General features: G+C 34.4%; 1 protein-coding gene across 3 annotated transcripts; it reads right to left on the bottom strand.

The window, feature by feature from the left end:
• Nucleotides 1-37: 37 nt before the first annotated feature.
• On the bottom strand, nt 38-16,275 carry LOC131146224 (probable isoaspartyl peptidase/L-asparaginase 3). 3 transcript variants are annotated; one of them, XM_058095657.1, is made up of 7 exons: nt 16,073-16,275; nt 15,400-15,559; nt 14,482-14,546; nt 13,973-14,365; nt 13,844-13,902; nt 1,292-1,396; nt 38-540 (listed from the first exon to the last, which is right to left on the bottom strand). In XM_058095657.1, the coding sequence occupies exons 1-7, from the start codon at nt 16,127-16,129 to the stop codon at nt 321-323; spliced, it is 1,059 nt and encodes a 352-aa protein (XP_057951640.1). In that variant the 5' UTR covers nt 16,130-16,275; the 3' UTR covers nt 38-320. The 3 variants fall into 3 exon arrangements, with proteins under 3 accessions (XP_057951640.1, XP_057951642.1, XP_057951641.1); XM_058095659.1 differs by lacking the exon at nt 16,073-16,275 and having other exon boundaries at nt 13,973-14,376; nt 15,400-15,468; XM_058095658.1 differs by lacking the exons at nt 38-540; nt 1,292-1,396 and adding an exon at nt 4,525-5,101 and having other exon boundaries at nt 16,073-16,274.
• Nucleotides 16,276-27,790: the final 11,515 nt, after the last annotated feature.

Genomic DNA, 27,790 nt, shown 5'->3' with positions numbered 1-27,790 from the left:
CAAAATTCATATTTGATTAAGTAAACAAGAAAAAATATTGAACACTGCCTTAAGAAGAATAGGCAACATTAAAACTTCAAGCAGGTTTAATTTGCGATACATGTGCGCACAATAGACTAAATGCAAGAAGAGATCCAAGAGAGTATCTCAAAAAAGTCTGGATAGTTTTCTACTGTGGAAAATTACAACGATTTCGGGTCATTGAACAGTGTAAAAATCAACAAAAATTATACTGCAAGAAAGAAGAGCATTAACGATGAGCAGCAATAAGGAGTCAATGAGTTATTGAAGTGTCCATCTGTGTAATGCGCCGAGTTATTTTAGGGGCGCACAGTGAATACCTCCACATCCTCGTTTTTGGAATGTCTGACTGAGTATTGAAATGTCCATCCATGACAAGCACCGGCATGCACACCATTCTTATTGATGGCAAATATAGCTCCAACAAAATCTGGAAATTTTCTAGCAATCCGCAGTATTGCATCATCAGCAGCACGCTTGGGTTCCATTCCCAACCTCATACTCTCCACAACCTGATAACTACAAATAAAATAAAACTGCTTCTTAAGATCCAAAAACAAGCAAAGAGGAATAGTCGAGCATTTCTTCCCTTCTTGTGCATATTTTATCCAAATGGGAATTGCATTAATCATAAGAGCCATATTCAGAAAGAGTTAAATAAATTAGGAGACAGGGATGCCATTCAGCCTACTTCATCCATCTTTAAAAATCATATTCACAAATTTTCTTGGACCAAAGAGTGGATTGAGGTTTTGTGGTTCAATTGCAATGCCAGATTGGCTTAGTATGATTCTTAGTTCAGCTTTTTTAGCAGACTTAAAGCTCTAAAAGAAGTTCACTAAGATTTGAAACATTCTTAAGAGTACATCCCATCTCAAAGTTTTTAATATCACAGATTCTAGAAGACCGATAACAAACATCCTTACAGTTGTTCTGAGCATGTGGGTCAAGAACCAAGGGAGGTTCAAAATTTTTTATCTAGAAAATGCTTTAAAATATGCGCACATGACGACATAAAAATTTTGGGTTTTTATCAACTACTACAGGAGTGCATTTTGATATCACCATCACCAGTTGCACCACAAGCACCAAATTCATCATGAAAGTTTTTAAGGTCAATAATTCTAAAAGATCTTTAACATTTGACATGAAGTCGTTTTGAGCGAGTGGGCTAGGTATCAAGGGCACGTTTTAAATTTTATATCCCAAGACAACTAGAAAAATATTCTAAAAACTGACAGCTTAATGAGTACAAGTTTTAGTAAACTACCATGGAAGGAAGCGCATCATGATATCACCATCCCCAGTTGCACCACAAGCACCAACGTCATCATCAGCATATGCCGAAGATCCTACAATGGGTCCATCACCAACCCTGCAGTTGAGGAAAATATTCCAATGAATAGTCTTTAAAACAGGAATGCTTGTGAAGTTTACTATTAACTATATATGATTTAGTTCTACAAAGCAGTGCCTTGATCAACAACCTCACAAAATAAATTTAGGGTTTGTTTGGTATCACTCTCAAAAATTAGAGAAACAAAAACTAGAAACGAAAACCAAAAATCAGAAATAAAAACTAAAAACTAGAAACCAACAACTTGTTTATAAAACTAATACAAATTTAAAACTTAATTAAAAAAATTTTCATTTTCATTTTTAAATAAAAATATTATAAAAATATGATTAAAATAATAAAATTACAAATAATACATATTAAAAAATTACTATAATAAAAATAAGTTGATCCTCATTATTTTAATTGTTCTACTTTCAATATTTACTTCACAATAAAAATATTATTGGACATGACAATTGAAAAATAGTAAAAGTATTTTGTAATTAGCTTTATTGTTATTTTTTGAAATATATATATTTCTTTTAATTAGTTTTAAATTTATATGATCATTTAATTTTATTTTAATTTAAAAGTGTATAAAATGAATAATTTAATTCAAAAAAATTATTTCTAGATATTAAATTTTTTAACAACAGGCTGTCAAAACAACTAAAAACCATAAAATTTGATTTTCAATTTTTTGATAAAGAGCTAAAATTTGGCAGCAGAAACAGAAAATTGATAATAAAAACAAACGCGTTTTTATAATCTATTTTTTCACTATTGAAAAACTGAAAACAGAAAACAATAACGATACCAAATAGACCCTTAGTTTTAGGATGTCATCCCCAATAATGTTCTTGCATGCACTGCTATCCGTCTTCTTTCTAATGATTACGATGAAGTCCTACTTTTCTTACTTGGAACCTAAATAAATCTTACCCTGCGTTTGGGAACATGGAATTGGGGCCTAGTGAGTTGTATTTGTGTGGATCTGGACAAAACACAGTACAAAATTACATAAACTCTTTTCTAAATCCACACATCCAATTTCAAGTCCCAAAATCCTTGCTCACTCCCTTAATTCAATTCTGGCAGAATCAATTTCCAATAACATACTTGCTCTCATTGGGAACCTTCAATGATAAGCCAAAATGATGTTCTTTATTTCATCCATAAAATCATTTATTATTTAGAATTCATAAAAAAAATTTACCAACAACTAAAGCAACCAAACGAAGTTCTAGAAAATACATGAAAAGTTTCTGCATGACAATTTGATGAAAAATAAAATAAAATAAAAAACAAAGGCATTTACATCTATTCATACTTCATTCAACAACTTTTTAATCTTTCTAAGCAGAATTAGATTCTTTGTGGCTGGGTTGCAGACATAGGCATGGATGTGGATGTTGGATGCCAATTCCTACACTCTCCATTGTATCCTTGAAGGCTTAAGTACTTTCCCTGTCCCAGTTACAGTCCCACTCCCAAGAAATAGGTGAATTAAATTGCATAGTTTCTATGAAAAGGATGCATTAAATGGTTGAACAAAGAAAGTATGGTGGTTCACCCAGTAACACTTGAGAATGTAGATAACCTAGCGACTTTTTTATGTCACCTGGCAGTTTCTGCCACTTGTGTTAACCTCTTTCATCAGCTTGGCATCAACAATGCTTTTACTGAGAAAATATATTCAGTTGTAGTTCAACCTGTTCAAATTCTGAGATAATTAATGTACAAGAGAAGCAAGCTACACAAGGATCCTGATCCATGAGCACTTTCGTACCTTGACTACACTTAATCAATGCATGTTTATATTTGCTTCTAGTGCCCTACACCTGGTAATTGTTTACATATTATGACTCCTGATTGGGTAAGCTGTCCAGTGGCAAAATAATGCAGGATATAGTACTGTGCACAGATATATTTTGGAAAACAAAGAAACAACAGTTTGTCCTTATCTGACAAGGAGGTGTATAAATCAATGGCTGCTGCCAGCTGCAAGTTACAAATTTTAAAGCAAGCAGCCAAGATATTGAGTTGGATTATCAATTCTTTGTTATCGCAAGGCTGGAGTTCCACTTGGTTGAAAATAAATGCTATAAGGACTGGTAGAAACAAGCCAAGTACTGCTAGTTTTAGAATTCCAGCAGAAAGTTTGAAATGAATACTTCTATAGCCAGTTTTAGAATTGCAGCAGAGAGTTTGAAAGAACGACTAACATGCTGCATATTTTCTTATTGATTCCTTTAACCATGGATGGTATTATACTGTGCATATAAGCATGCCAATGATTTGAATGTAAGCAATTGCACTCCTGCAAAGGTTTATATTTGACAGAAAGAACATGACAAAAGAAAAGTTAATAGAGAATGTTACTGAATTAAATTAAAAAAAAAAATGCAATACCCAATGCACAAAGCTCCTACACCACCTTATAAGGCATGATTTATACAGCCTTACCTTCACAACACGAGATGCTATTTCCATGACTTGAATGTGAGACCTTTAGATTTGAATATAATACCCTAACCATTTGATCAAGGCTTGCCCAATAAATTAAAAAGCTAAGCACTATTATATTTATTTACTAGTCAAATAAAGTAGGTTGAAGATAAATTATTTGGAGAAAGGTGGGTGTTAAGGGAAGGACTGTCACTCCATAGATTAGTTGACCCTCGAAAGGAACCTCGATACCATTCATTACTGGAAAAGAAGTACAACAAGAAATGAATTTCTTTCAATTTTCAACTTTATCCATTACAAATTTATTGCAGGACCCATGTATAATATGAAGTTAATAGCTCACAGTTGCCGACTAATAGTACATATAATAATTTATATTTCTTTCACTATTTCTAATCCATTTGAAGTTCCACAGCTACATCCAAGAAGGTCAATATATTTATTTTGCATCAAATTTGCACCGTAAATTCAAGATTTATCAATGTTTTTTAACTTGCAAAAGAAAAAGAGTAGGAAAGGAAGGCTAGTTTGCCTGTGACCCTCCTGTGTGTGATCATATTCTCTTTTAATTTAGAAATTAAGAAATGAGAAGGTTAATGAGCTTTGGAGATGCCCATTGAGCACCTTAATTTGCCTTCTTGGTCTTCCTTAAGGCAAGGTGGTATACTTCTATGCAAAGAGCTAAACAAGGTGTCCAAAACAAGCTAGCAATTCACTCAATACAGATAAAGAATCAAATCATACCCCAAACATTGACTTTAGCCAAATCAAATAATCCACTAAAATCAGTGCTTTCAGATAAATTCAAATCATAAAAAAAAATAGCTTTGTGTAAAGTTGCCATATGCACCTTGAACAAACCTGCATGCTAACAAAACAATTAACATGGAGGTGAGCTATGTGCTTTTCTGATCAAGCAGAAGTCGGTCACTTCCAGAAACGTGGAAGGTGAGCCATGGGCTTGGAAAGGTATCCTCTCCAGTAAGGAAAGATGGAAGGCTCTTTTCCTCATCCCCTTTGCCATTTTTTGGTCAGTGTGGAGGGAAAGAAACATGAGAGCTTTTGAAGAATCAGCTTTGCCACTTCATTTTGTCAAGGATCATTGGATAACTATTGTAGCTAATTGTTATGGTGGGTTGATTGTAAGGGATATCAACATAATCCTTGATTTTCTTGACATCCGACAGTGAGGGTATGTTCATTGTACTTATTGTTGTACTTTCATTGTATCTGGGCGGCATTCCCTTGATGTCCTTAAATAAACTTTCATTGCTGATATAAAAAAAAAAAACAATTAAAAGAAACCAAGTACATGGCAATCAGTGAAATTAAAAGAAACAAAGTACATGGCAATAGGTTTCATGAAGCATTTGGATGAAACCTCAATTTGCCTACTTATCCCTTTAAAGAATAGGGAATCAAATCCAAAGTAGCTTCTAAGCCTCTTTGAAGAGGAAGTCAACTTATCCATCAAGCACACCTAAGCAAAGTGTATCATGGCCTAACACGTGAGCCAAACACTTCACATCTTGTGAAGGGCTGTGCACACTAGTTATAGTACTCTTGCTTAACTAGTAAGCTGAAAGTATGCCACAGTTCCTCAAAATGAATCAATTCACAACCATTGAATAGAAAGTTAAGTGGCAGTTGTAAACAAGCATGTGGTAAACAGTAAAGCAATGCAATTCATTACTTAAACCTTCGTAAACAACATGTGTTTCGCAAGGATGCTAAACATGTTCATAATAGCTAGTGAATTATACAATAACTGATGAATACTCACCCTCCCCTAAACAGCTCTTTTATGCTATCTTAGCTCTAACACTACAAAATATTAAACATATTGAGTGACACTCCCATTATTGATAAGGCATTATCCCACTCAAAGAATAAAAGCTACATTACTATTTAGCGGATGGTTAGCCACCCCATGTACATAAGACAAGTAGTCACAAGCAAGCATTATGATTTGAACAATCTTAGATCATGACACCTATGAAGGAATATCACAAAAACATAATAGCATTTGAGCATGGGATCAAATTCATAATAGTTCGTAACTCCAATGAAGGAAGACCCCACCAACTAATTCAAACAACCAAACAACCAAACATGCATTAATTCATAACATCCCTAAGCGTTGTGCTAATCATGTTATTCACCCAATATTCATCTCAATTAAACAAATGAACTTCATGTTTAAATCATCATGAAGAATATTCATTAAGGCTTGGTATACAACTTAAGCTTTTAACTGAAGTGGTAATCTAACATGGTATTAAAACCATGGCTACCAAGAGGTCCTAGGTTCCAGTCTTGTTGCCTGTGTTCATTATGAGTTTGTTAAAAAAAAAAATTATTATGTTCTAGTACGGTGTGATTCATTTCATCTCTCCATGTGTAATCGGGCTGCACATGCAGGGGGATGTTTAGGCTTTATATACATCATTGCCCCCAACCTAACGGCTCACAATTTTCAGTGAAGTGGTTGCCAACAGTGAACAATATCAAGATAAATCCTAAGCATGTCCTACCCTTCAAACAATGGAAAGTAAAACCCAAATTTTTAATCCCTAGATGATAAAAAAAGATGAATTCATTTGAATAAAGAGAATATAAAAAGAGGAGAATGAGAAATCCTCGTAAACAAAAAAAAAAAAACAATAGAATGAAACAAATAGGGAAAAAACAGCTGTCAAACTAATAAAGCTAGACCAATCCCGTTTAATATTAGAAAACCTCACTCCATTAAAACAACCAGCAGCAGCATGCTAAAGTGAGGCTAAATGAACTGTCTTCCATAACAGATAGGAGTTCAGCTTTCGCTCTGTAAAAAATTGTGCATTAGAAACCTCACAAAACTGCAAAAATTGCACACCATCACAAAACAGCTGCTTCCTTCCTTCTACCAGAACCATAAAAAAGAGATGACCAGAAAATCCACCACCGACTCCGGATAAACCAAAATTAAATTACTCAATGTAGAACAAAACAACCCTTAGATCCTTAGAGACAATCTTTTTTTATTCCTTGCGATGGTATTTGAGCAGGGCTTTGCTCCTTGAGTCTCCTTAGTTCTTACCTTTGTAGCACTCTTAACTCCCAAGGATCTCAATGAATCATTGATGACACCCTAGGACTATCTACAAATAGGCGCTCTAGGGTTAAGAGTGTTGTCTTTGTGCCCATGTAGGTCATTTCAAGGGTCTCTACAGGATTTCAGGGATGATTAATGGTCCAAAAAATAATGTGTTATATTGTGCGGAGGTACCTTTTTTTTCCCAATAAAAAAGAACAATAGGAAAAGTACAAAAAAGGAAACTGCAGTGCAGTGAACCACACAGCACTACCATGTAATTTTCATTTAGCAGTTTCCCTTGGTTTACACATGATTTTGATTCTGGAAAGTGTATTTTCGTCCAGATTCTTCTTTGTCATATTTTACTTCAAAAACCTCCAATAATCCTAAAAAACTTGGCTAGTTAAATATAAGAAATAAAACAAATTTTGGGAATGTAGACAGCCTGCTAGTTAGCAGATATTTTCTTTAACAATTTGAGAAAAAAAAAAAAAAAACTGAATAATCTTAATTACAAAGTGCTTCTCAAAGAGTTGGCTTTCACTAGCTTGATATTATTGAAATTAAACAAAAAAACAAAATAATGAAGAAAAAAGGAAGAAATTGCTGAACTTAATAAACTGCTGTAAGCTTCTCTGAACAAGGAGAGCTTTTTGTTACTTGAACAGGAAAGAAGAAGAAAAAGAAAGCCGTCTGCTCTATGCTTTTGAAAAACGAAGGTCACTGGTTTGTCAAAAATGGGAGAGAAGAATAGGAAGGAATGAATTACAAAGTAATAAATACCTGCTAGCTGCCTGCAATTTTAAGCTCTCAGCCTGACTGAACAGCTATCTGGCTATTGAACCTCTCCACTGATCTCTAAGCTCTCTGTCAACAGCTCTCAGCTTTTCTCTGCTGAAAAAGAAACAGCCCAGCCTGTTGATCTGTTGATTAGACAACTCAGGGCTTGCTGATTGAGAACTCTCTAAGCTCTCAAAGCTTTCAATTTCAAAGGAAGACACCTTCTAGGAAATGCTCAGTTGCTCTCTCAATGTGGAACAGGCAATACCAGGAGATATTCATTGTTTTGCACTAATTTTGACATATTTGGGACAACTAGGCCTAATTTTGTGAGACAATTGCAGAAGTAAAGTGTTTGGGCAATAAACATACAGATTGAGAGTTTATCTTTAAACCCAAGACAGAAAAAATCCCTATTCTGCTGTAAAAGTAGGACTGGTAGGTTCCCCAGTAGGATTGTGAGCCTATGACCCTGATACTTTTTTTTATTTATTTTTATTTTTTTATTTTTTTATTTTTTATATATATATTTTTTAAAGAAGGGCGGTACCTCCATTTATTTATTGATAACCCCTCCCTTTTGGCGGAGGAATACCGTGGTTACAAGACAATCAATGAGAGATAACAAAAGACAAATGTTAAAAATCTCTCAAAGAACAACACCAACATCCAGCCAAAACCGGGTTACAAGTCCAAACAAAACAAAACAAATTAGGACCTACAAAACAAAATTCACACAACATAACAAACAAAAGAAAAATAGCAAAAAGCATGAGCAAAAACCAAAAGAATATCAGCTAAACATACCTCATATAAGCCATACCCATCTTCTCCAATTTATACAAACCATTGCTAACTTTTGGGAGTTGACTACTATTTGTAAACAAACTATTCCTCCCCATAGCACCTTGTCGAGCCAAGGCATCTGCTACTTTGTTCCCTTCTCTATACGAATGATTTATCGAAAAATCCACTCCTTCCAATAAACCAATAAGCATCTCCCAAAAATCCCACAAATACCACAATGAGCACTTCCTGACTCTAATCCAATTAACTACAATATTCGAATCACATTCAATATCGATACAGGTATGACCCAACTGTTTGCAAATCTTTATTCCTTCCAACACAGCTCTCAATTCAGCTTCATTATTTGAACAAGAACCAAAATATTTTGAAAAACCAAATACAAAAGAACCTGTATGGTCTCTAAGGATGCCACCACCACCCGCCGGCCCTGGGTTCCCCAGGCTGCTCCCATCCAAGTTTAGTTTCAATCTCCCTTGCCTCGGTTTTAACCATCTTACACTTTGCATAGTTTTAATTCTTTTATTCACAATTTGCACTTCCAGATTCTGCAAAACCTGAAAATCAGCATCCTTTAACTGAACCATTTCTGTCATGTTCCTACTCAAAACCCCCACCCAATACTTAATGGAGAGCCACACATCAGTACTACTCTCTAATTTTCTTCCCATTCTAGCCACACATCTCCTTCTCCACAGCCTCCAAACTACTAAATAAGGAATCAAACCCATCAATGAACCCAATTGAGAGAACCTAGAAGCCCTATTAAATCACATTTGGACTCTTTCTTTCCAACTTTGTTGCCTAAGGAAAGGAACACCTACCTCCACCGAAACCTTCCTCCAAACCTCAGAAGCAAGGTCCCCCTTATTTAACACATGCTCCAAATCTTCTGATTGCCTCATCTCACAACAATTACATGCCGAAACCAGAGAAACCCCCACCCTTCTCACCTTTTCATCAACACTTAGGCACTCAAAAGCAGCCTTCCACATACAAATAGAAATTTTCTTCGGTAACCATTTGTTCCAAACCCACTTAGCCCAATCAAATTTTGGAGCTCTTACTCTGATAACATCCCATGCGGATTTTGTATTAAAGCAGCCATCCTTTTCCGGGAGCCATATCAGAATGTCCGAAAAATTTCTAAGATTTCCCACCTTTTCCATCACTTCATTCGCTTTATTATACCCTAGAATCCTCTGCAAATTTTCCACATCCCACGCATTGTTGATAACCAAATCTTTTAATTTGATATGAGATTGTGCATCATTTGGACAATTTGCATACAAAGGTCCCGAATCTAGAAACTTATCATACCACAATTTTACATCTCCTTCTCTAACCTTCCACTTAGATTTACTTAACAGATCAGGCATACCCTGCAGAACTTTCCTCCAAAAGGAAGAATCTGATCCATGCGATATGCAAAGAGCAATATGTCCTCCTTTCACATATTTAGCTTTAAAAAATCTAGCCCATAAAGAATTCTGCGTTAATAAATGCCAACCAAACTTCATGAATAACGACCGTTGCACTTCCGAAATGTCCCTTACTCCAATGCCCCCTTCCTCCACAGGAACACACAATTTCTTCCAAGCCCTCCATTTCATTTTTTCTTTTCCATCCTTAAATCCCCAGAAAAAAGAAGCAAACATACCTTGAATCTTTTTGATCACCAGTTTCGGTACATTTAGAACAGCTAACAGATGCAATGACATACTTGAAAGCACATGCCTCAACAAAACAAGACGACCTCCTTGAGACAATAGTCTACTTTTCCAGCCCTCAACTTTCTTACTGATTTTTTGGATTAAAGGGTCAAAATGACAGCCTTTCAATTTACCATCCACTATTGGCACACCCAAATATGTAAAAGGAAATTTACCCTCAATAAAACCAGTCTCTTGAAGAATTTCTCCTTTCCTCTGGACACCCAACTTGTTTGAGAAAAAAATAGCTGATTTATCTTTATTCACCATTTGGCCAGTCCAGTTTTCATACTCCTTAATCACCTCCATTAATTGACTAACAGATTTTTTTCCAGCATTAGCAAAAACAACAACATCATCTGCGTACATTAAATGCGATATAATAGGTGCACCACACGGGTGTGCAAATGGTAAAATCTGCTTCTCAGACAGCTTTTTTTGAATTAATTTAGAAAGAATTTCTTGCATGATGATGAAAATATATGGCGACAACGGATCCCGTTGCCTCAAACCCCTTTTTGACTTGAAGAAACCTCTATAAGTGCCATGCATCATGACAGAAAACCATGGAGTGGAAATACAATTCTGAATCAACTTACAAAACCAGTTTGGAAAACCAAGAGCCTTAAAAATCTGATCTACCACCTGCCACTCCACTCGATCATACGCTTTGCTCATATCAATCTTTAGCATTATATTACCTCCTCTCACCCGCCTATGTAATAATTTTATCATCTCTTGAGTAAGCGTTATATTTTCAAAAATACTCCTCCCTTTCACAACAGCACCCTGTTCTAAAGAAATTAAATCACTCATCACCAACGAAAGCTTACCAACAAGGATTTTGGAGAAAATTTTAGAGATTACATTACACAGGCTTATCGGCCGAAATTTATCAAAAGACTGAGGATCCTTTACCTTAGGAATAAGCACTATGTAAGAGGAACAAAAATACCGAGGCAACATATCACCTCTGAAGAATTCTTTTACCGCATCCATCACATCATTTTTAATAATCTTCCAACAGGTAATATAAAAAGAAGACCCAAACCCATCAGGTCCCGGGCTAATATTCACAGAAATAGACGAAACAGCTTCATAAACCTCCTCCTCGGTTGGGTCTTCACTTAGCTGACCTATAGACTCCTCAGAAACTACCGACTGGATAATCTCTTCCAGGTTTGACCTTTGCACCGAACTATTTTGCTCTAAGAATTGCTCAAAATACTTCACAGCCTCATCATGAACCATTTGCATATTTTCTAATACCGAACCATCAGGAAGCATCATTGAATTTACACAAGAATTTCGTCTCTTTTGCGTCATCACAGCATGGAAAAACTTTGAATTTTGATCCCCGTCTATCAACCATTTCACCTTTGCTTGTTGCGCCAATCGAACCTCTTCCCTTCTATACCAAACATCCAATTCAGTTTTAGACACAAGGAACTCTTCTTCAATAGATTCCGAGTATTCTGTCTGCAGTAAATTCTCATAATTTTCCACCCTTTCCTCCAACTCTCGAATAAAACTACCAACATGACCGAAGATCTGTTTGTTCCACCCCCTAAGCCTTTGTTTTAGCCTTTTTAATTTACCCGCCAATTTACACAATCCTGAATCTGCCACAATGTGTTCTCTCCAAGATGATTCAACCATTTCCAAAAAATCCCTATGTGACGTCCACATGTTTTGAAACCTAAACGGCGCTGGTCCATACCTTTCCATACTTGCACATAGCTGTAATAAGATAGGTGAATGATCTGAAGTATTTCTTTTCAACAAAGAAGTCTTAGCTTCACCATATTTCATAGAAAAAACATTATTAATCAACACCTTGTCCAATTTCGCCCAACTTCTTCTCAAACCTTGTTGGCCATTACACCATGAAAATTGACTTCCTTCGAATTTGAGGTCCAATAACCCACAACTATTAATACAACCATTGAATTCAGCCATAGACGAACCCAAGCGAGGTCTACCTCCCACCCTTTCCTCATCTGACCGAATTACATTAAAATCTCCCATAACAACCCAAGCCACGTCAACACTCGACATCCCCTGAAGCTGTTCCCATAAATCTCTTCTCTCAATATGATAACATTTAGCATATACAAAAGTAAGAAACAAGGCGTCTCTATCATCTGTTACCAAAACTGTCACACATTGATTTAAGGTACCCACCCAATCCACTTGAACATCATCTTTCCAGAACAACCAAATCTTTCCACCTTCCTCTACATTAGAGCAAAAGTTAGTAAAATTCAAATACATCGCCCACCCTGATACTTGATTCTGATTCTTCATATGATTTTGATCATTTAGGCAAGTATGGATGTAAGATCGTATGGATCCAGATTGTGATTTTTATAACCTTAACTGGGAAGATAATTGGGCTTGTGCTACAATATTGAGGGTAGCCCATTTCCACATCCTAACCTGCTTCCCACTCGTTCCCAATGTTTGAACCTAGGAAGACTTCCTTTGGTTGGAACAGTTAGGCTATTCCCTAGGGGATAGAAAGCTGCCTTAGAGTAATTATGAAGAAAACAAAGCTAAGACAGTTGATTAAATTGATCATTCATGGAAAAGGATATCCTACCATGAGCCATAGAGCCATGATTTACTTCAAAGGAAGGATGAGACTATGAAAAACATCCAACAGACAATCAACTTATACCATGACTCACCAACCCATGCTCGGTTTCAGAATTGGTGTACTATAATACTCCCTAGTAATCATTTTATCCCCCAAAACTAATGATCACTAAAAGCATATTCTAGATCAAATTAATACAAAACCGTAGAACCAATCAGCACTTGTATGTGCCTTCCACTCAGAGACCCAAAACTCACAAGATTATATAGTTCTATGCTCAATGGGTTTTAAGACACTATAAACATTTTAAGTTAATGCAAGTTTCAGTTGGGCTGTATTTTCAAACTGGGGGAAAAAAAAAAAGGAAGGAAAAGGGTTAGAGACATGCCAAAACAAGGAAATCCTTGGCATTTTTGAATATTGTAAGGCTAGGTACTTTTAATCTCTCAAGAAAGAGGGTGAGAAACTAAAACCAAAGGAGGAAAATTATTTTTGTTGTTTCAATAACACAATATATCATACATGTAGCTTAATCTAATTATGGTCAAAATTATTGATTTGGTATGTGAATGGGTATGCAAATGAATCCCCTGCAAAAGGAAAAAAAGCCAAAAAAAAGAAAGAATAAAAGTAAATCTTAACACATTTTTGTATCAATCTCACAACATTCCTATTGAGCATTTTGTAGAAGCAGAAATTTATTTAACTCATTTAATTTTGTGAAGTACAACACAAATATCTTCCCATACACTTAATAAATTATGCAAACATGGTTAAAAGAATAGCAAAGCTAATTTGGAAATGTTATTTTTGAAAATTACCAACGAAATTCTGACCGACAATAAATATATTATGCCAACATAATTAAAAAAATTGAGCAAAGCTAATTGGGAAATCTTAGCTTTGAAAATTACCAACGAAATTCTGATTGACCCCCCACAATAAGATTGCTAATTTTCCATATGATAAAAAAATTTGTCATTGCAAAACAATCATAACATCACATGATGAGAACAGAAGGCTTGATCATACTATACCTGCCAGGGATTTTAAAAGTTGCTCCATTAGTTGATGTACCAACAGCTATGTGCCCCATCTGCACAAGAAGCAGTTTTTGATTGAAGTCAAGTACATTAACAGGAACTTGAAAGTGATCATTGACTTACTTTATCTATGACAGCCATTGAAATAGTGTCATGGTTGTGAAGATCAACATGAGATGATCTTGATTCAATAGTTCTCATCAAAATAGGTTTGGAACATATATCTTCACTGAAACTTAGAGTTTCCTTTGAATGATAAGGGCCACAGCTATCTACAGGAGCAACATTCTTCCAAAAATTAGGTTGACAGTGATTCTCCTTCCATTTAATCCACTTCTCTATAGACTCTGGTGAACTGAGGTTTGTTGGTCCGGGAAGACCCATGGAAATGGCAAAGGCAGAGGCCTGCTCTCCAACAAGCAAAGTGTGTTTGGTATGATCCATCACTAATTTTGCAGCTCTGATACCATCTTTCACATACCTCATGGCAGCAACAGCACCAACCTCCATGGTCACCTATTCATGTCCTTGGCAAAACATAGGACAAGTTGAATGTTCAGTGCATGCAATATAAAATGCACCAACAAGAATGAGAAACCGTTGATTGAAACGAACATAAATCTGGTGGTTACCCCATTCATGACCATAGCATCAATTGTAGTTTCTCCATTCTCATCTGGACTTCCACCAGGTCCAACTGTGAATACCAAAAGTTCCAAAACCATATCAAGACCAATTCAGCAGTCATTAAGGCCATCAACCAGATCAGCAACATCTCATCCAAATAACTACACCATTAGTCATACAATTTCAAGCACAAACCTAAGGCTGTGTATGGAGCTATGAGAACTTACATATAAATCCCCAGTATAAGTTTGAAAAATATGTTGGCTTTGATAAATTCAAGCAATCTAAACCTTCAAAAAATTCTTAATGGGTAGCAGGCATAGCGTGCATTTGTAAATACAGAAGGCCTGACACTCAGCTGAACCATATACTTGCCAAAGTCGCACTAAACACCATCCCCTGCATGCGGGCCATAACATTGTCTACTAGCTTACAAGTACAGTTCTATTGGCAATTCAAAGTCATTCTTCAAGATGCTGCTTCCAATCACATCCAAATCATCTTAGCAACAAATATAGATTTTAATTTCGTTCAAATGACGGTGATATAGATTTTAATTTCGTTCGAATGACGGTGATATTCACGTCAGAAATAATCAACCACTTTAATTTTGTATTGTCAGGTTCAACTCCTGTCTACAGCATGAAAAACAAGCTTTAGCAACCCATGTTCGTCTTGGATCAGACTAAAACAGGAGACATTTGCAAAAATATAATAGCCATTCAACAAACCTCAAGATATTATTCAAAAAAAGATTATAACTGAATATATTGAAAACAAATATCATATGTTAAATCAAAAGGAAGAAAATCATCTGAAATGAAACAAAGGTTATAACAGGCAATATTGCTAGAATGTAACAATAAAAAGTAACTGTATTCCTTAAACACTTCAACTCTGCATACAAGGATCTAGATTCTCACCTGTACCATCACATCTAAGTTCTTCGCAGGCTGAACAACCTGCAACAACTGCATCCATTGCCGATGATCCACTATCAACTGCCCTCCAAGCAGCTCTAACAGCCTCCAAGAAGGGCCAGGTGCTGACAACCAGAGGGTACGGCACCTCATGTCCCAATGCCTTTTGGACAATAAATGGATAATAGATTACAAAATTGACTTCACCCATTTTCACATGAAGAACAAATATCTGTTTGGTTACTGAGAAAGCGTAGGAAAAGAAATAAATAAAACTTTATTATTCATATTTTTCAGTATTTAGGACCCCAGAAAACAAAAACTTTCCGTCAATTATAGTCATAATCCTACTTGACTAAAGCAGTGAACTGACATATTCTCAGTTCCCAGAAAAAGGAACTACACACAGCCTTTGTTTTTTTTTTTTTTAAATAACTATTTTATTCGTACTCTGTGTCTTAGCAGCCCAACAGAGTGAAAAATGGATAAACCCAGATGAACAAATTCAGAGATTAGGCACCCCAGAAACCCAGAATTACAGAATCAGCTCATATATAAATTATGAAGCAGATGATGACGATAGAACAAAAGAAATAAAAGCAACTAAACCTTTAGTAAACAGAAGCCCTAAATGCAAAAAGGTGATGAGAAGAGGATGCGATGCGAAAATTATTACCAGGGAGAATAGAGCGAGAAGGAAGAGGAGGGTGATGGATTGGCATCCAGCGGCCATGGAGGAGAAGGTAAGAGGAGTTGGTTGGGCTGATTGGCAGTGTCAGCTGCGGCTCACAATAACAAAAAGAGAGATGCTTGCGTGCGCCGGCCCCTCCATGTAGGAACCCCAAAGACGAGGCATGCTTTGTTACTCAAATCATTTTCTCAAATTATTAATTTTGTTATAGAATAATACAGGAATAAATAAACGTGGATAATCAAAAAGTAATGAATACAAGTAAAGTAAAATAAAAAAAAATAAGAAATAAAAGTGAGACCGAATTTACGTGATTCGGTTTATACCGACTCAATGGACGGATGAGATCTGAAATCCACGATTTTAAGAGGAATTACAAAATTTACCTGACTTTTGTACAAATATCTCATTTTCTTATCTTACAAAATATCTTATTTTCTCTTTTCTCTCAAACTTCTTTCTTCTCTATTTTTTGCACGCTCAATATTCTGCACTCTGCACTCTTCGTTTTTCCTCCCTTCATCTCAATCAGGTGACCCCCTTTATATAGCCGTGGGAGGAGCAAGTGGGTTTGTTTGATAATAATAATAATGGATTTACATGCATGGGAAACATGAGGGAGATGGGGCAGGTACATGGATGGTGACATCCACCATTCATTTCACAACACTCCCCCTTGGATGTCACCCATATATTGACTTACTAGCTAAGATCTTTAAGATATCTCATTCTGATAAGATGAACCAGTTTCTTTAATGTTATAGTTAGTAAAGTCTTGGTGAATAAATCTGTTAGATTTATCACTTGATTGGATCTATTGTACATCTATATCACCATTCTTCTGGAGTTCATGTGTATAGAAAAATTTTGGAGAGATATGTTTTGTCTTGTCACCCTTTATGTATCCTCCTCTCAGTTGAGCTATACATGCGGCATTGTCTTCATACAAAACTGTTGGAATATTCTTGGTTGATTGAAGGCTACAATTTTCTCGGATATGACAAATCATTGATTTAAGTCACATACATTCTCTACTAGCTTCATGAATAGCTAGTATTTCAGAATGATTGAAGGATGTTGCTGTAATCGTCCGTTTTACTGATTTCTAAGATATAACAGTTTTTCCATAAATAAATACATATCCAGTTTGAGATTTAACATTATGAGGATCGGATAGATATCCAGCATCTGCATATCCTACTAGTTGAAATTTGGTATTAAACGAGTAAAATAGATCCAAATCAGATGTACATCTCAAATAACGTAGAATGTATTTAATTCCATTCCAGTGTCACTGAGTAGAAGCAGAGCTATATCTTGCTAGTAGATTCACAGCAAATGCAATGTCAGGTCTAGTATAATTTGCCAAATACATCAAAGAACAAATAGTATTTAAATATGGTACTTCAGGATCAAGTAATTCCTCCCCCTCATCACAAGGTCGAAATGGATCTTTTTTAACATCAAGTGATTGCACCATCATTTGAGATCCCAGAGGATGAACTTTATTTATATAGAATTGTTTCAATACCTTTTCAGTATATTTAGATTGATGAACAAAAATTCCTCCATTTAAATGTTCAATCTGTAAGCCAAGACAATATTTTGTCTTTCCTAGATCTTTCATCTCGAATTCTGCCATTAAATAATTAGCAGCTTTAGTGAGCTCTTCAGGAGTCCCAATTAAATTCAAATCATCAACATAAACAACAATTATACCAAATCTGGATTCTGATCTTTTAATAAAAACGTATGGACAAATTTGATTATCTATGAATCCTTCTTTCACTAAGTACTCACTTAATCGATTGTACCACATGCGCTCAGATTGCTTTAATCCATATAAGGAACATTGGAGTTTGACTAAATATAAATTACTAGGTTTTGCTTCAGGCAACTCAAAACTTTCACAGATTTTCATATAAATTTCACCATCCAATGATTCATATAGGTATGTTGTTACTACGTCCATAAGACGCATGCTTAGTCGTTTAGTGACTATTAGCCCAATTAGGAATTTGAAAGTGATTCCATCTGTCGCGACCTGCTCATTTTTCACCTTTTTTTTTTTTTTTTTTTATATTATCAGCATCATAAGGTCAATACTACATATCTCACAATCCAACTTAGCAGGTCACCATCCACCTGGACCTGTGGGTACCAAGGATATAACAAGACATACAGCAGAAGCCTACGCAGTAGAAAATATAAAATTATATACATCTCATCATAATGTGCCCAATACATACCAGAGTACTACAACCACTAACTCTCAGTATATACATCCCAAAAATAAATCTAGGGACAATTCCCTCAAAATCTAACTATCCCTACCAAGACTTACCCTTCGCAGAGGGCAGATAAACAACACTAATTTTGCGGGGCTTTTCCCGCTCTCCTATCCGGGGCTCCTGAAAAGTTAATGAAATTTAGGAGTAAGACACCTCTCAGTAAGGGAAATAAACTAATACTAGTGTGTGACAACATAAGTAATTCGTGTTCAACATATATCATATATAACACATTTAGTACTATTTCATCAAATTTGGGAAAACATATATATATATATATATATATATATATATATATGTGATGACCCAAATATATATATATATATATATATATATGATTAAAGTACAATAATAATAAAATAATAAAAATGGTCATTAAGTTAATATCAATACAGAAGTGTTTTCTTGTAGGATCCTTGATTCCATGTTTGATGTCTAAGAAAGACCTTGTCTAAGCGAGTGCTCAGAGACCATTGCGGCTCAGTCGCTCCCTGGAGGTCGGCCTGGTCAAAATGAAATTTCATAGGATAAACAGGATAGACACTGTTTGTACACGTAAAGAAGTATATATACATAAAATAGTGTTTTGACAGACATAATTTGTAGAAATACATAATAAGATAATAATAATATAGGTATCCTATGCGGGCCCACAAGACTGTGTGGGGCCCACATGAGTCCCGAAGCCTTATGGAGGTTTACACGAGTCTCGAAACTGTGTAGGGCTCATAAAATTGTATGAGCATTATTGGACTTACGTACGATCCATTTGGGTCTCGAAGTTGTGTGGGGCCCACATGAGTTTTTTAAATTTAAATTTAATTCTTGTTCAAAAATAAAATAAAATAAAATAAATACTAAAAGTAGTTTAAAATTAATAACAATGATAATAATAATGATAATAATGATTAAGAAAAATAATAAAATAATAAAATAATTAGTTAGGTAATGGATTAATTAATTAGGTAAGTAATTAATTAAAAATTTATTTAGTGGGAATAGTGGCAAGCACTCCCAAATAGCCTCCACTCAACCCATACCTTGCCCATTTTTAATTTTTTTTTTAAAATTATAATTTCACCCATCTCCCCATACTTTCATAAATTTCATTTCTTCCCCAAAATTTTCCTATAAATAGGGAGCTCTCAACCTTCATTTTTCACAACAATTTTCTAAGGAAGAGAAGAAGTAGTGAGCGAAAGAATTTGTGGTGGAGAGAGAATTTTTGAATAAGTTCTCACTCACCCACTCTTTCCGATCTCATTTTTTTTAAAGATAGTTATTGTGTTCGTAGCACGCGGTAAAAGAAGAAGGTAAGTAAATTTGATTATGTTAGTATTTTTATTCAAAATTTATACCCGAATTTATTTGTAAGTAAATTTTGATTATGTTAGTTTTTTTTTATTTTAAATTCATACCCGAGTTTATTTTGTACGTAAATTTTAATTATGTTAATTAGTTCCACAAAATTTCCATGAGTTTATTTTTACACGTATTTAATTATACCAGTTCTATCTTTAATATACTTGTATCTATTTTTTTGGTTAAGAAATGTTCTAATCCCCTCGGGTAAATTTTCAACATTTATTTCTATTCAAAAATAAAATTATATATATTTTTAACACAAAAATTGTGTGGCATGAGTTTATTTTTACTTTACATTTTTTATGAAAATATGAGTAAAGATGAGATTTTCACGTTATTATTTTAAATTACATAAATTATAATAAGATGATTTTAAAACCCCTTATGGCAACGAAAGTTCAAAGTTACAGATACTCGGTACCGCAGCTTAAAGTTTATACGGATCAGAGTGCACCCACACTGTTTACAGAGTGGTTATTTATGTTAGTGGATTTCTCCTGAGTGCACACCTGGTTCCGGACCAGGACTTAATAAGGAAAATCTCATTTAAAGTTTACGTACGTTGATTTAGTTTGGTCGGCCAGCCAGCTAAGTCCAGTTTTCGGACCGCACAACCCAGTCATGGGGGTAAACATGACTTATGGCAAACAGGCCTAAGGGTGGTTTTTATAATATATGTTTATACATATTTAATTACGTGTACAAAGTTACTGATGATTTGAAGGAAAAGTGTAAGTTTACGTGAAAATGATCATTTTGGTACTTAAATGATGATCTAAGGAAAACGTATAAGGAAAAGTATATGTATGTTTATCATTAAATATTTTTACAGTTTTAAAGTTAAAAGTTTAATTTAGCAGTTATAGTATATGATTATAAAAATTTACTGTTGAAATTGATGACAAAAGTTTTATGTAGAAATTTTTAAATCTATATTTATTCTAAAAGCAGTCTTGAAGTTATAGTATTAAATATTATTTTACGAAATTCTTTAAAAGCTCATTTTGGCCACACACTAATAATAATCTTATTTACTTACAGAGCGTCGTCTCACTCCAATCATATTTTTATTTCAGATAACTCTGAAGAGCATGTTGGAAATCAGGCTTAGCAAGCATACGGGTGGGGATAGAAAAATTTAAGATTTATTTGAAATATTAGTATGGTTTCAGATATTTATGTTTGTGTAATTTTTCTTCTTTTGAAATAAATGATTGTAATATGGATAATTAGTGCTCTGGTTTAATAAAAGTTGAGTTTATTTTGCTTCCGCTGTAAATTAGTAGTAAAAAGTTAATATCCCAGGCCCCTCGGGGTCAGGGTGTTACAATATATATCAACATGGCAGAACATACTGCATTTCCATAACATATCTCATCTCATAATAATAATATCATAAAACAATCCTGGTAGGTTAGCTGACTGTTGTCATGTATTACCCCCACATGACTAGGTTGTGTGGCCCGAAGGCGCGACCTGACAATGGTTGACCTACTACTGCCAAGTCTATAGTCTAGTCTGTAGGTCTGATGGGTCTACCCAAACTGGTCCATACACTAGGGGCGATAATAGCATACTTCTCGAACATAACCACATCGATCATCCAATCTCACACCATTCCGTACAGTGGCGTTAACACAGATATCATGATCACGAGGACCATGGACACATAGCAACGGTACCGTGCAAGTGCTAGCCTAGACCAAGCCAACCAAGTTCTGATATCATATACATATATTGAAACCGTGATACATAAATATCTTATATCATTTATTTTCACATCAATCATATCATTCACATATATACGTGTATCATGAAAATATCGGCCCGTATGCCAGTATTACACATTTTATCATAACTCGGCCCGTACGCCAGCTATACATAGCACAGCCCGTACGCTGGCAAACCGTAATCACATAGCACAGCCCATACGCTGGTAAATCACATAGCACGACTCGTACGCCGACAAATCACATAGTACGGCCTGTACGCCGGCAAACATATCCACATATATATACATAAAAACATCTCGGCCCGTACGCTGATTTTCCATCATAAAAATTCATATCATCCACATTCCCAGAAAATAGCATTTCACAACATTTTTACTCATGCCACACAGTAGATTTTCCACATATTCAACATACGATTATTTCCACAATATTAACTTATACATTTTCCATGAATCAAATGATAAATATATATATATATATATATATATATATATAAGCATTTTCTCAAAACAGAAACTAGCTTAGTTTATCCCCTTACCTGATTCCTGGAAAGCCCCTAATAAAACTGCCCCGCACCCGCAGGGTTCCTAACTCAACACCCTGAAAATGAAAAATCTCAGAATTAAAGTTCAGTATTTCTAAGCATTAAATATTTTCCTCAACTGTCAAAAACCCATATATTGAGTAGAAAGTTTTTACCTAAAAGCATTCAAGTTTAACACCTAAGGGGTTTCCTGACCAATATTCCGAAACTGAAAACCCTCAGTATTAAACTTCAGTATTTTCATGCGCACAACATTTCTTATAACTAGCGCAAGACCAAATATAGCTTAAAAAGTCTTACCTCAACTTTGTGATGATTTCCAACTAGCTTTCTCCCACGATCCGCTCCAGCAGATTTGGAGAGAACTCCGCCAGGAGCGTCGTGGTGGCTTCGGATCGTCGATTCGACAACTGGTGGGGCCGAAAACGAATAGAGAAGGGAGAGAGAGTCGTAGAGAGAGAGAGAGAGAGAGAGAGAGAGAGAGAGAGAGAGAGAGAGAGAGAGAGGCTTCTTAAAAATGATATTTTCCCCGGATTTTTCATACTTATAAAACAGAGGATTTCGTCAACGAGGCTGACCTTTGTTGACAAGTCCTTCACAAATTTCGTCGACGAGACCCTGTATTCGTTGACGAAATTCAGGCTGCCTCAGAACCCCTTTTGGTATTTTCTCGTTGACGAAGCCCTGTGTTCATCAACGAAATCTTTAAAGCCTTCGTCGACGAAACCCTGTGTTCGTCAATGAAGTCAACGACCTCCTTCTATTTCCGGTCTCCATTTCCCTCTCTTTATTATTTGAATACCATTTTATTCGGGTCGTTACACCATCCATTATAGGAAAATATGTCTCTTCATAATCAATTCTGGATTTCTACAAAAAACCTTGTGCCACAAGCCTTGCTTTATATCGAGTAATTTCATTATTTTCATTTCGCTTGTGCACAAATACCCATTTGTATCCAACAGGTTTGACATCTTTTGGTGTCTGGACTACAAGTCCAAAAACTTTTCTTTTTAAAAGAGAGTTTATTGCTGATGTGATAGTCTCTTTCCATTTTGACCAATCACTTCTATATCGACATTCATTCACAAATTTTGATTCAAGATCCTCATTACTTCTAGTAATGTCAGTAGCTACTACATATACAAATGTATTATTGACAACAACTTTATTTCTATCCCAAATTTCTCCTGTGTAATGTATTGAGATCTCATTATTATTTTCAAGTACCTGTCCTTTTTCAAGGGATGTCTCTTCAGGAGTTTTCTCTTTAGGAGATTCCTCTTTAGGAGGAGATTTCTCTTCAGGAGAATCTATAATAGGGATTTCATTTTTAGGAGAACTAGGTTTGTGAATGTCGATTGGATTACTTACCTTTGTAACCTCTTCTGGAGCGTTTACAAACTTCAATTTTCTCCTTCTGGGAGTCTTATCTTTTGCACCAACAAGTCTTCCATGTTTAATTGCAATTTGCAGCAGGTATATGTGATTTTAGTATTGCCTTGGTATCTGCAAAAGAATCAGGTAACTGATTTGTAATTCCTTGCAAATGTATAATCTTTTGAACTTCAAGTTTACATTGATTTGTACGAGAATCTAAATGAGATAAACTCATGACATTCCATATAATTTCATGTTGTGCTTCAGGCACTAATTTTGCTCCCCCTAATGTAGGGAATACCGTTTCATCAAAATGACAATCTTGAAACCGCGCTTTAAACAAATTATCCATTAAAGGTTCAAGATATCTAATAATAAAAGGAGAATCAAAACCAACATAAATACCAAGTTTACGTTGAGGATCCATTTTAGGTCTTCAAGGAGGGGCAAGAGGAACATATACTGTACAACCAAAAGTTCTTAAATAAGAAATATCAGGTTGTTGCCTAGAGACTAATTGTATGGGTGAAAATTTATTATAAGCAGTTGGCCTTATACGAACTAAACATGCAGCATGAAGAATAGCATATCCCCAAACAGATATGGGCAATTTGGTTCTCATAATCATAGGCCTAGCAATAAGTTGAAGTCTCTTAATAAAAGATTCGGCTAAACCATTTTGTGTATGGGTATGAGCAACAGGATGTTCAACATTTATTCCAAGTAACATGCAATAGTTATCAAAAGTTTGGGATGTAAACTCACCAGCATTATCCATACGAATTGATTTAATTGGATAATCGGGAAAATGAGCTCGTAATCTAATCAGTTGAGAAAGAAGTCTAGCAAAAGCAACATTTTGAGTAGAAAACAGAGAAACATGTGACCATCTAGTGGATGCATCAATTAAAACTATAAAGTATCTAAATGGTCCAGATGGTGGATGTATTGTTCTGCATAGATCACCATGAATTTTTTGTAAGAAACTGGGTGACTCAAAATTTACTTTCGAAACAGATGGTTTGACAATTAATTCCTTGAGAGCAGGTAGTACGCATGAAATCTCTAGACAAAAGAATCTTCTGATTTTTTAGTGGATGACCATATGAGTTTTCAATGATCCTTCGTATCATTACATCTCTAGGATGTCCAAGACGATCATGCCAAAGTATAAATAACTTTGGGTCATTGGTGCAAGACATTATATGATTCAACTGCTTTAATCTTTGTATAATATAGTCCAGAAGATAAGGTTGGCAACTTTTAAAAAAATTTTTTTTTCCCAGAAATAATGGAAGTAATGTAAAGAAATTCTTTACTACCTTGATTTGTGGTTTCAATATGATACCCATTGAGTCTTAAATCTTTAAAACTTAACAGATTTCTTTTGGATCTGCTATAGTATAAAGTTTCATCGATTTGTAATAAAATACCATTGGGTAACTTTATATTACCTCTTCCGAAGTCTTCAATCAAATTTGTAGACCCAAATATTGTATTAACATTTGTTGATGATATTTTCAAATAATGGAATTATTTTCTATCTAGGAGAATTGTGTGTGTTGTAGCACTGTCAGCTATACAAACTTCTTCCATAGACATCTTAGGCTCGTTCAAAGCTTTAAGATAATTTTTACTACAGCAAATATTTTAAAAAAAACTCATTACTATAATAATAGCAACAATTTATCAAAATACAATATTACTTACTATATATATGTCCTAAAATATTACATCATTATTTTCATCTGGATTTACAAGGAAATCAGCAACATCAAGATACACAGAGTTGGACTATTCAGTATCAAGGTCCATTGGAACAATATTATTGGCAAAATTTGTTTCTATTTCTTTACTCTTTTCCTTTTCTTTTATGGATGTTAATATAAATCTACCAAGTGTCTGGGTGTACGATAGGTACGCGACCAATGATCTTTTCCTCCCCATCTGTAACATTTAGTTTCATAGTGTTTGGGTCACTGATTCTGATCATTCGCCTTCTTCTGGGGGTTTGTTACCTCACGTTGATGTCAATAATTATTTTGACCACGACCGCGACCATACCCACAACCATTCTATGGAACCAATTGGACAGGTTTGGTGATTTCTCATCAAAAGCTTGTTATTTTGTTCAGCGACAAGAAGACATTATATAAGTTCGAAAAATTTAGTGAATTTCCTTTCCCTATATTGTTGCTGCAGGAGCACATTAGTGGGATGGAAAGTAGTAAAAGTTTTTTCTAACATGTCTTCATCAGTAATATTTTATTCGCATAACTTTAGCTTCGAACTAATTTTATGTAAAGCTGAGTTATATTCACTGACAGTTTTAAAGTCTTGCAACCTTAGGTGCAACCGTTCATATCGAGTTTTTGGTAAAATCACTTTTTTTTTTTTATGGTCAAACCTATTCTTTAAATTTCTCCATAGGACGAGTGGGTCTTTAACGGTGAGGCATTCTGTTTTTAATTTTTCTTCTAAATGATGTCGGATAAAGATCATGACTTTAGTGCGATCTTGTTGAGATGCAGTATTTCCATCTAATATTGTATTTCCTAAGTTCATTGCATTCAAATGAATTTCTACATCTAGAATCCATGAGAGATAGTTGTTGCCTCTGATGTTAAGGGGAACAAACTCAACTTTGCTTAGACTCGACATCTGAATAAATTAACAATAATAAAGCGATTTAGAAAAGCGAAACATACTAACTGAAATAATATAGAAATAGTAATATAATATATATATATATATATATATATATATATATATAAATAGACAGTATAAAAATAAAACCAGTCATTGAAGCGGTATTAATAAACAAAAATAAAACCGTCCATTAAGGCGGTATATATATAAATATATCAGTTGGGTAGAACATCGAGCTGATAACGTGTTATAAAATAATATAGGAATAAATAAACATGGATAATTAGAAAGTAATGAACACAAGCAAAGTAAAATAAAAATAAATAATAAATAAAAGTGAGACCGGATTTACGTGGTTCGATTTATACCTACTCCACGGACGAATGAGATCTGAAACCCACTATTTTAAGAGGAATTACAAAATTTACTTGACTTTTGTATAAATATTTCACCTTCTTATCTTACAAAATATCTCACTTTTTCTTTTCTCTCCAACTTCTTTCTTCTCTATTTTTTGCACGCTTAATATTCTGCACTTTGCACTCTGTATTTTGTACTCTGCACTCTTCATTTTTCCTCTCTTCATCTCAATCAGGTGATCCCTTTTATATAGCCGTGGGAGGAGCAAGTTGATTTGTCTGATAATAATAATGGATTCACATGCATGTGAAATATGAGGGAGATGTGGCAGTTACATGGATGGTGACATCCACCATTCATTTCACAACAAATTTAACTAATTTTTCAATTGACTAAAAATGTAAATTGAAACCAATTTCCAAGATGATTAATCTACTTTGATGATATAATATTTTAAAATGTATTCCCATTTAGTTAAAATCTCAATTAAGTTTATTATGCATTTAATGTAAACTAATATTGTTCTAAACATTACATTTAGGACTAATAGTGCTACAAATTGAATTTTCAAAATTTAAGTGCAGCTCTTTATACTAAAGTTTCAAGATTATCAATATAAAATTTACCCAATTAGAAAGAAGATCTTGCCCATCTATATATATAAAAGTAATCTAGTGGGCGTGTTAGTTTTAGAAACTTTGCTGATGATCTTATAGTAAAATTTTTTTGTAAATTTTAGTTCAATTTGCGGAGCTTATTAGTATTAATATTAATGAAAAAAAATTTGAGGACTCCTCAAATTAAACCTAATGGACGAGTTAATTTGAGAAACTTCTTTAATGATTTTAATAAATAAATCTCTCATAAATTTTAGTTCAATTTGTGGAGCAGATTAATATTAATAAAAATGATTCTAACCCTAAATTTTTTGTTATTCTCAATGTAAGGTTTCATACTTAGTAATAAAATAAAAATGATCACTCTTTCTATTTTTTATTAATATGCTCTTTATTTTACTCCACTTTTTTATTAAAAAAAAAAATTGATTTTATCACATTCCTTGTCAAACATCCAACTGCTTTTACAAAAATTAAGTCTTCAGTTTTTTATTTTTGTGTTTTAGATACAAAGTTTGAATCGAATTTTGAATTAACGACTAGATTTTAACTTGAACCAAAAAAGCGAATGTTTTAAAGTTATTTTCCGCATGACATCTAAATAATTAGCATACGAAAAAAAAAATCCAAATTATACCAAAAAATCTGAATTTATACTATTATGAAAAAAAATCACATCAAAAAATTTATGTATCAAATTACATAAAAAAATATTTAGAGAAAATTGCATCAAAACAAAAAAAAAATAAAATAAAAGAAAAAAT

Source organism: Malania oleifera, chromosome 13 (assembly GCF_029873635.1).
Source record: "Malania oleifera isolate guangnan ecotype guangnan chromosome 13, ASM2987363v1, whole genome shotgun sequence".
In the NCBI taxonomy this organism is placed as follows: Eukaryota; Viridiplantae; Streptophyta; class Magnoliopsida; order Santalales; family Ximeniaceae; genus Malania; species Malania oleifera.
This window is presented reverse-complemented; position numbering and strand designations above follow the sequence as displayed.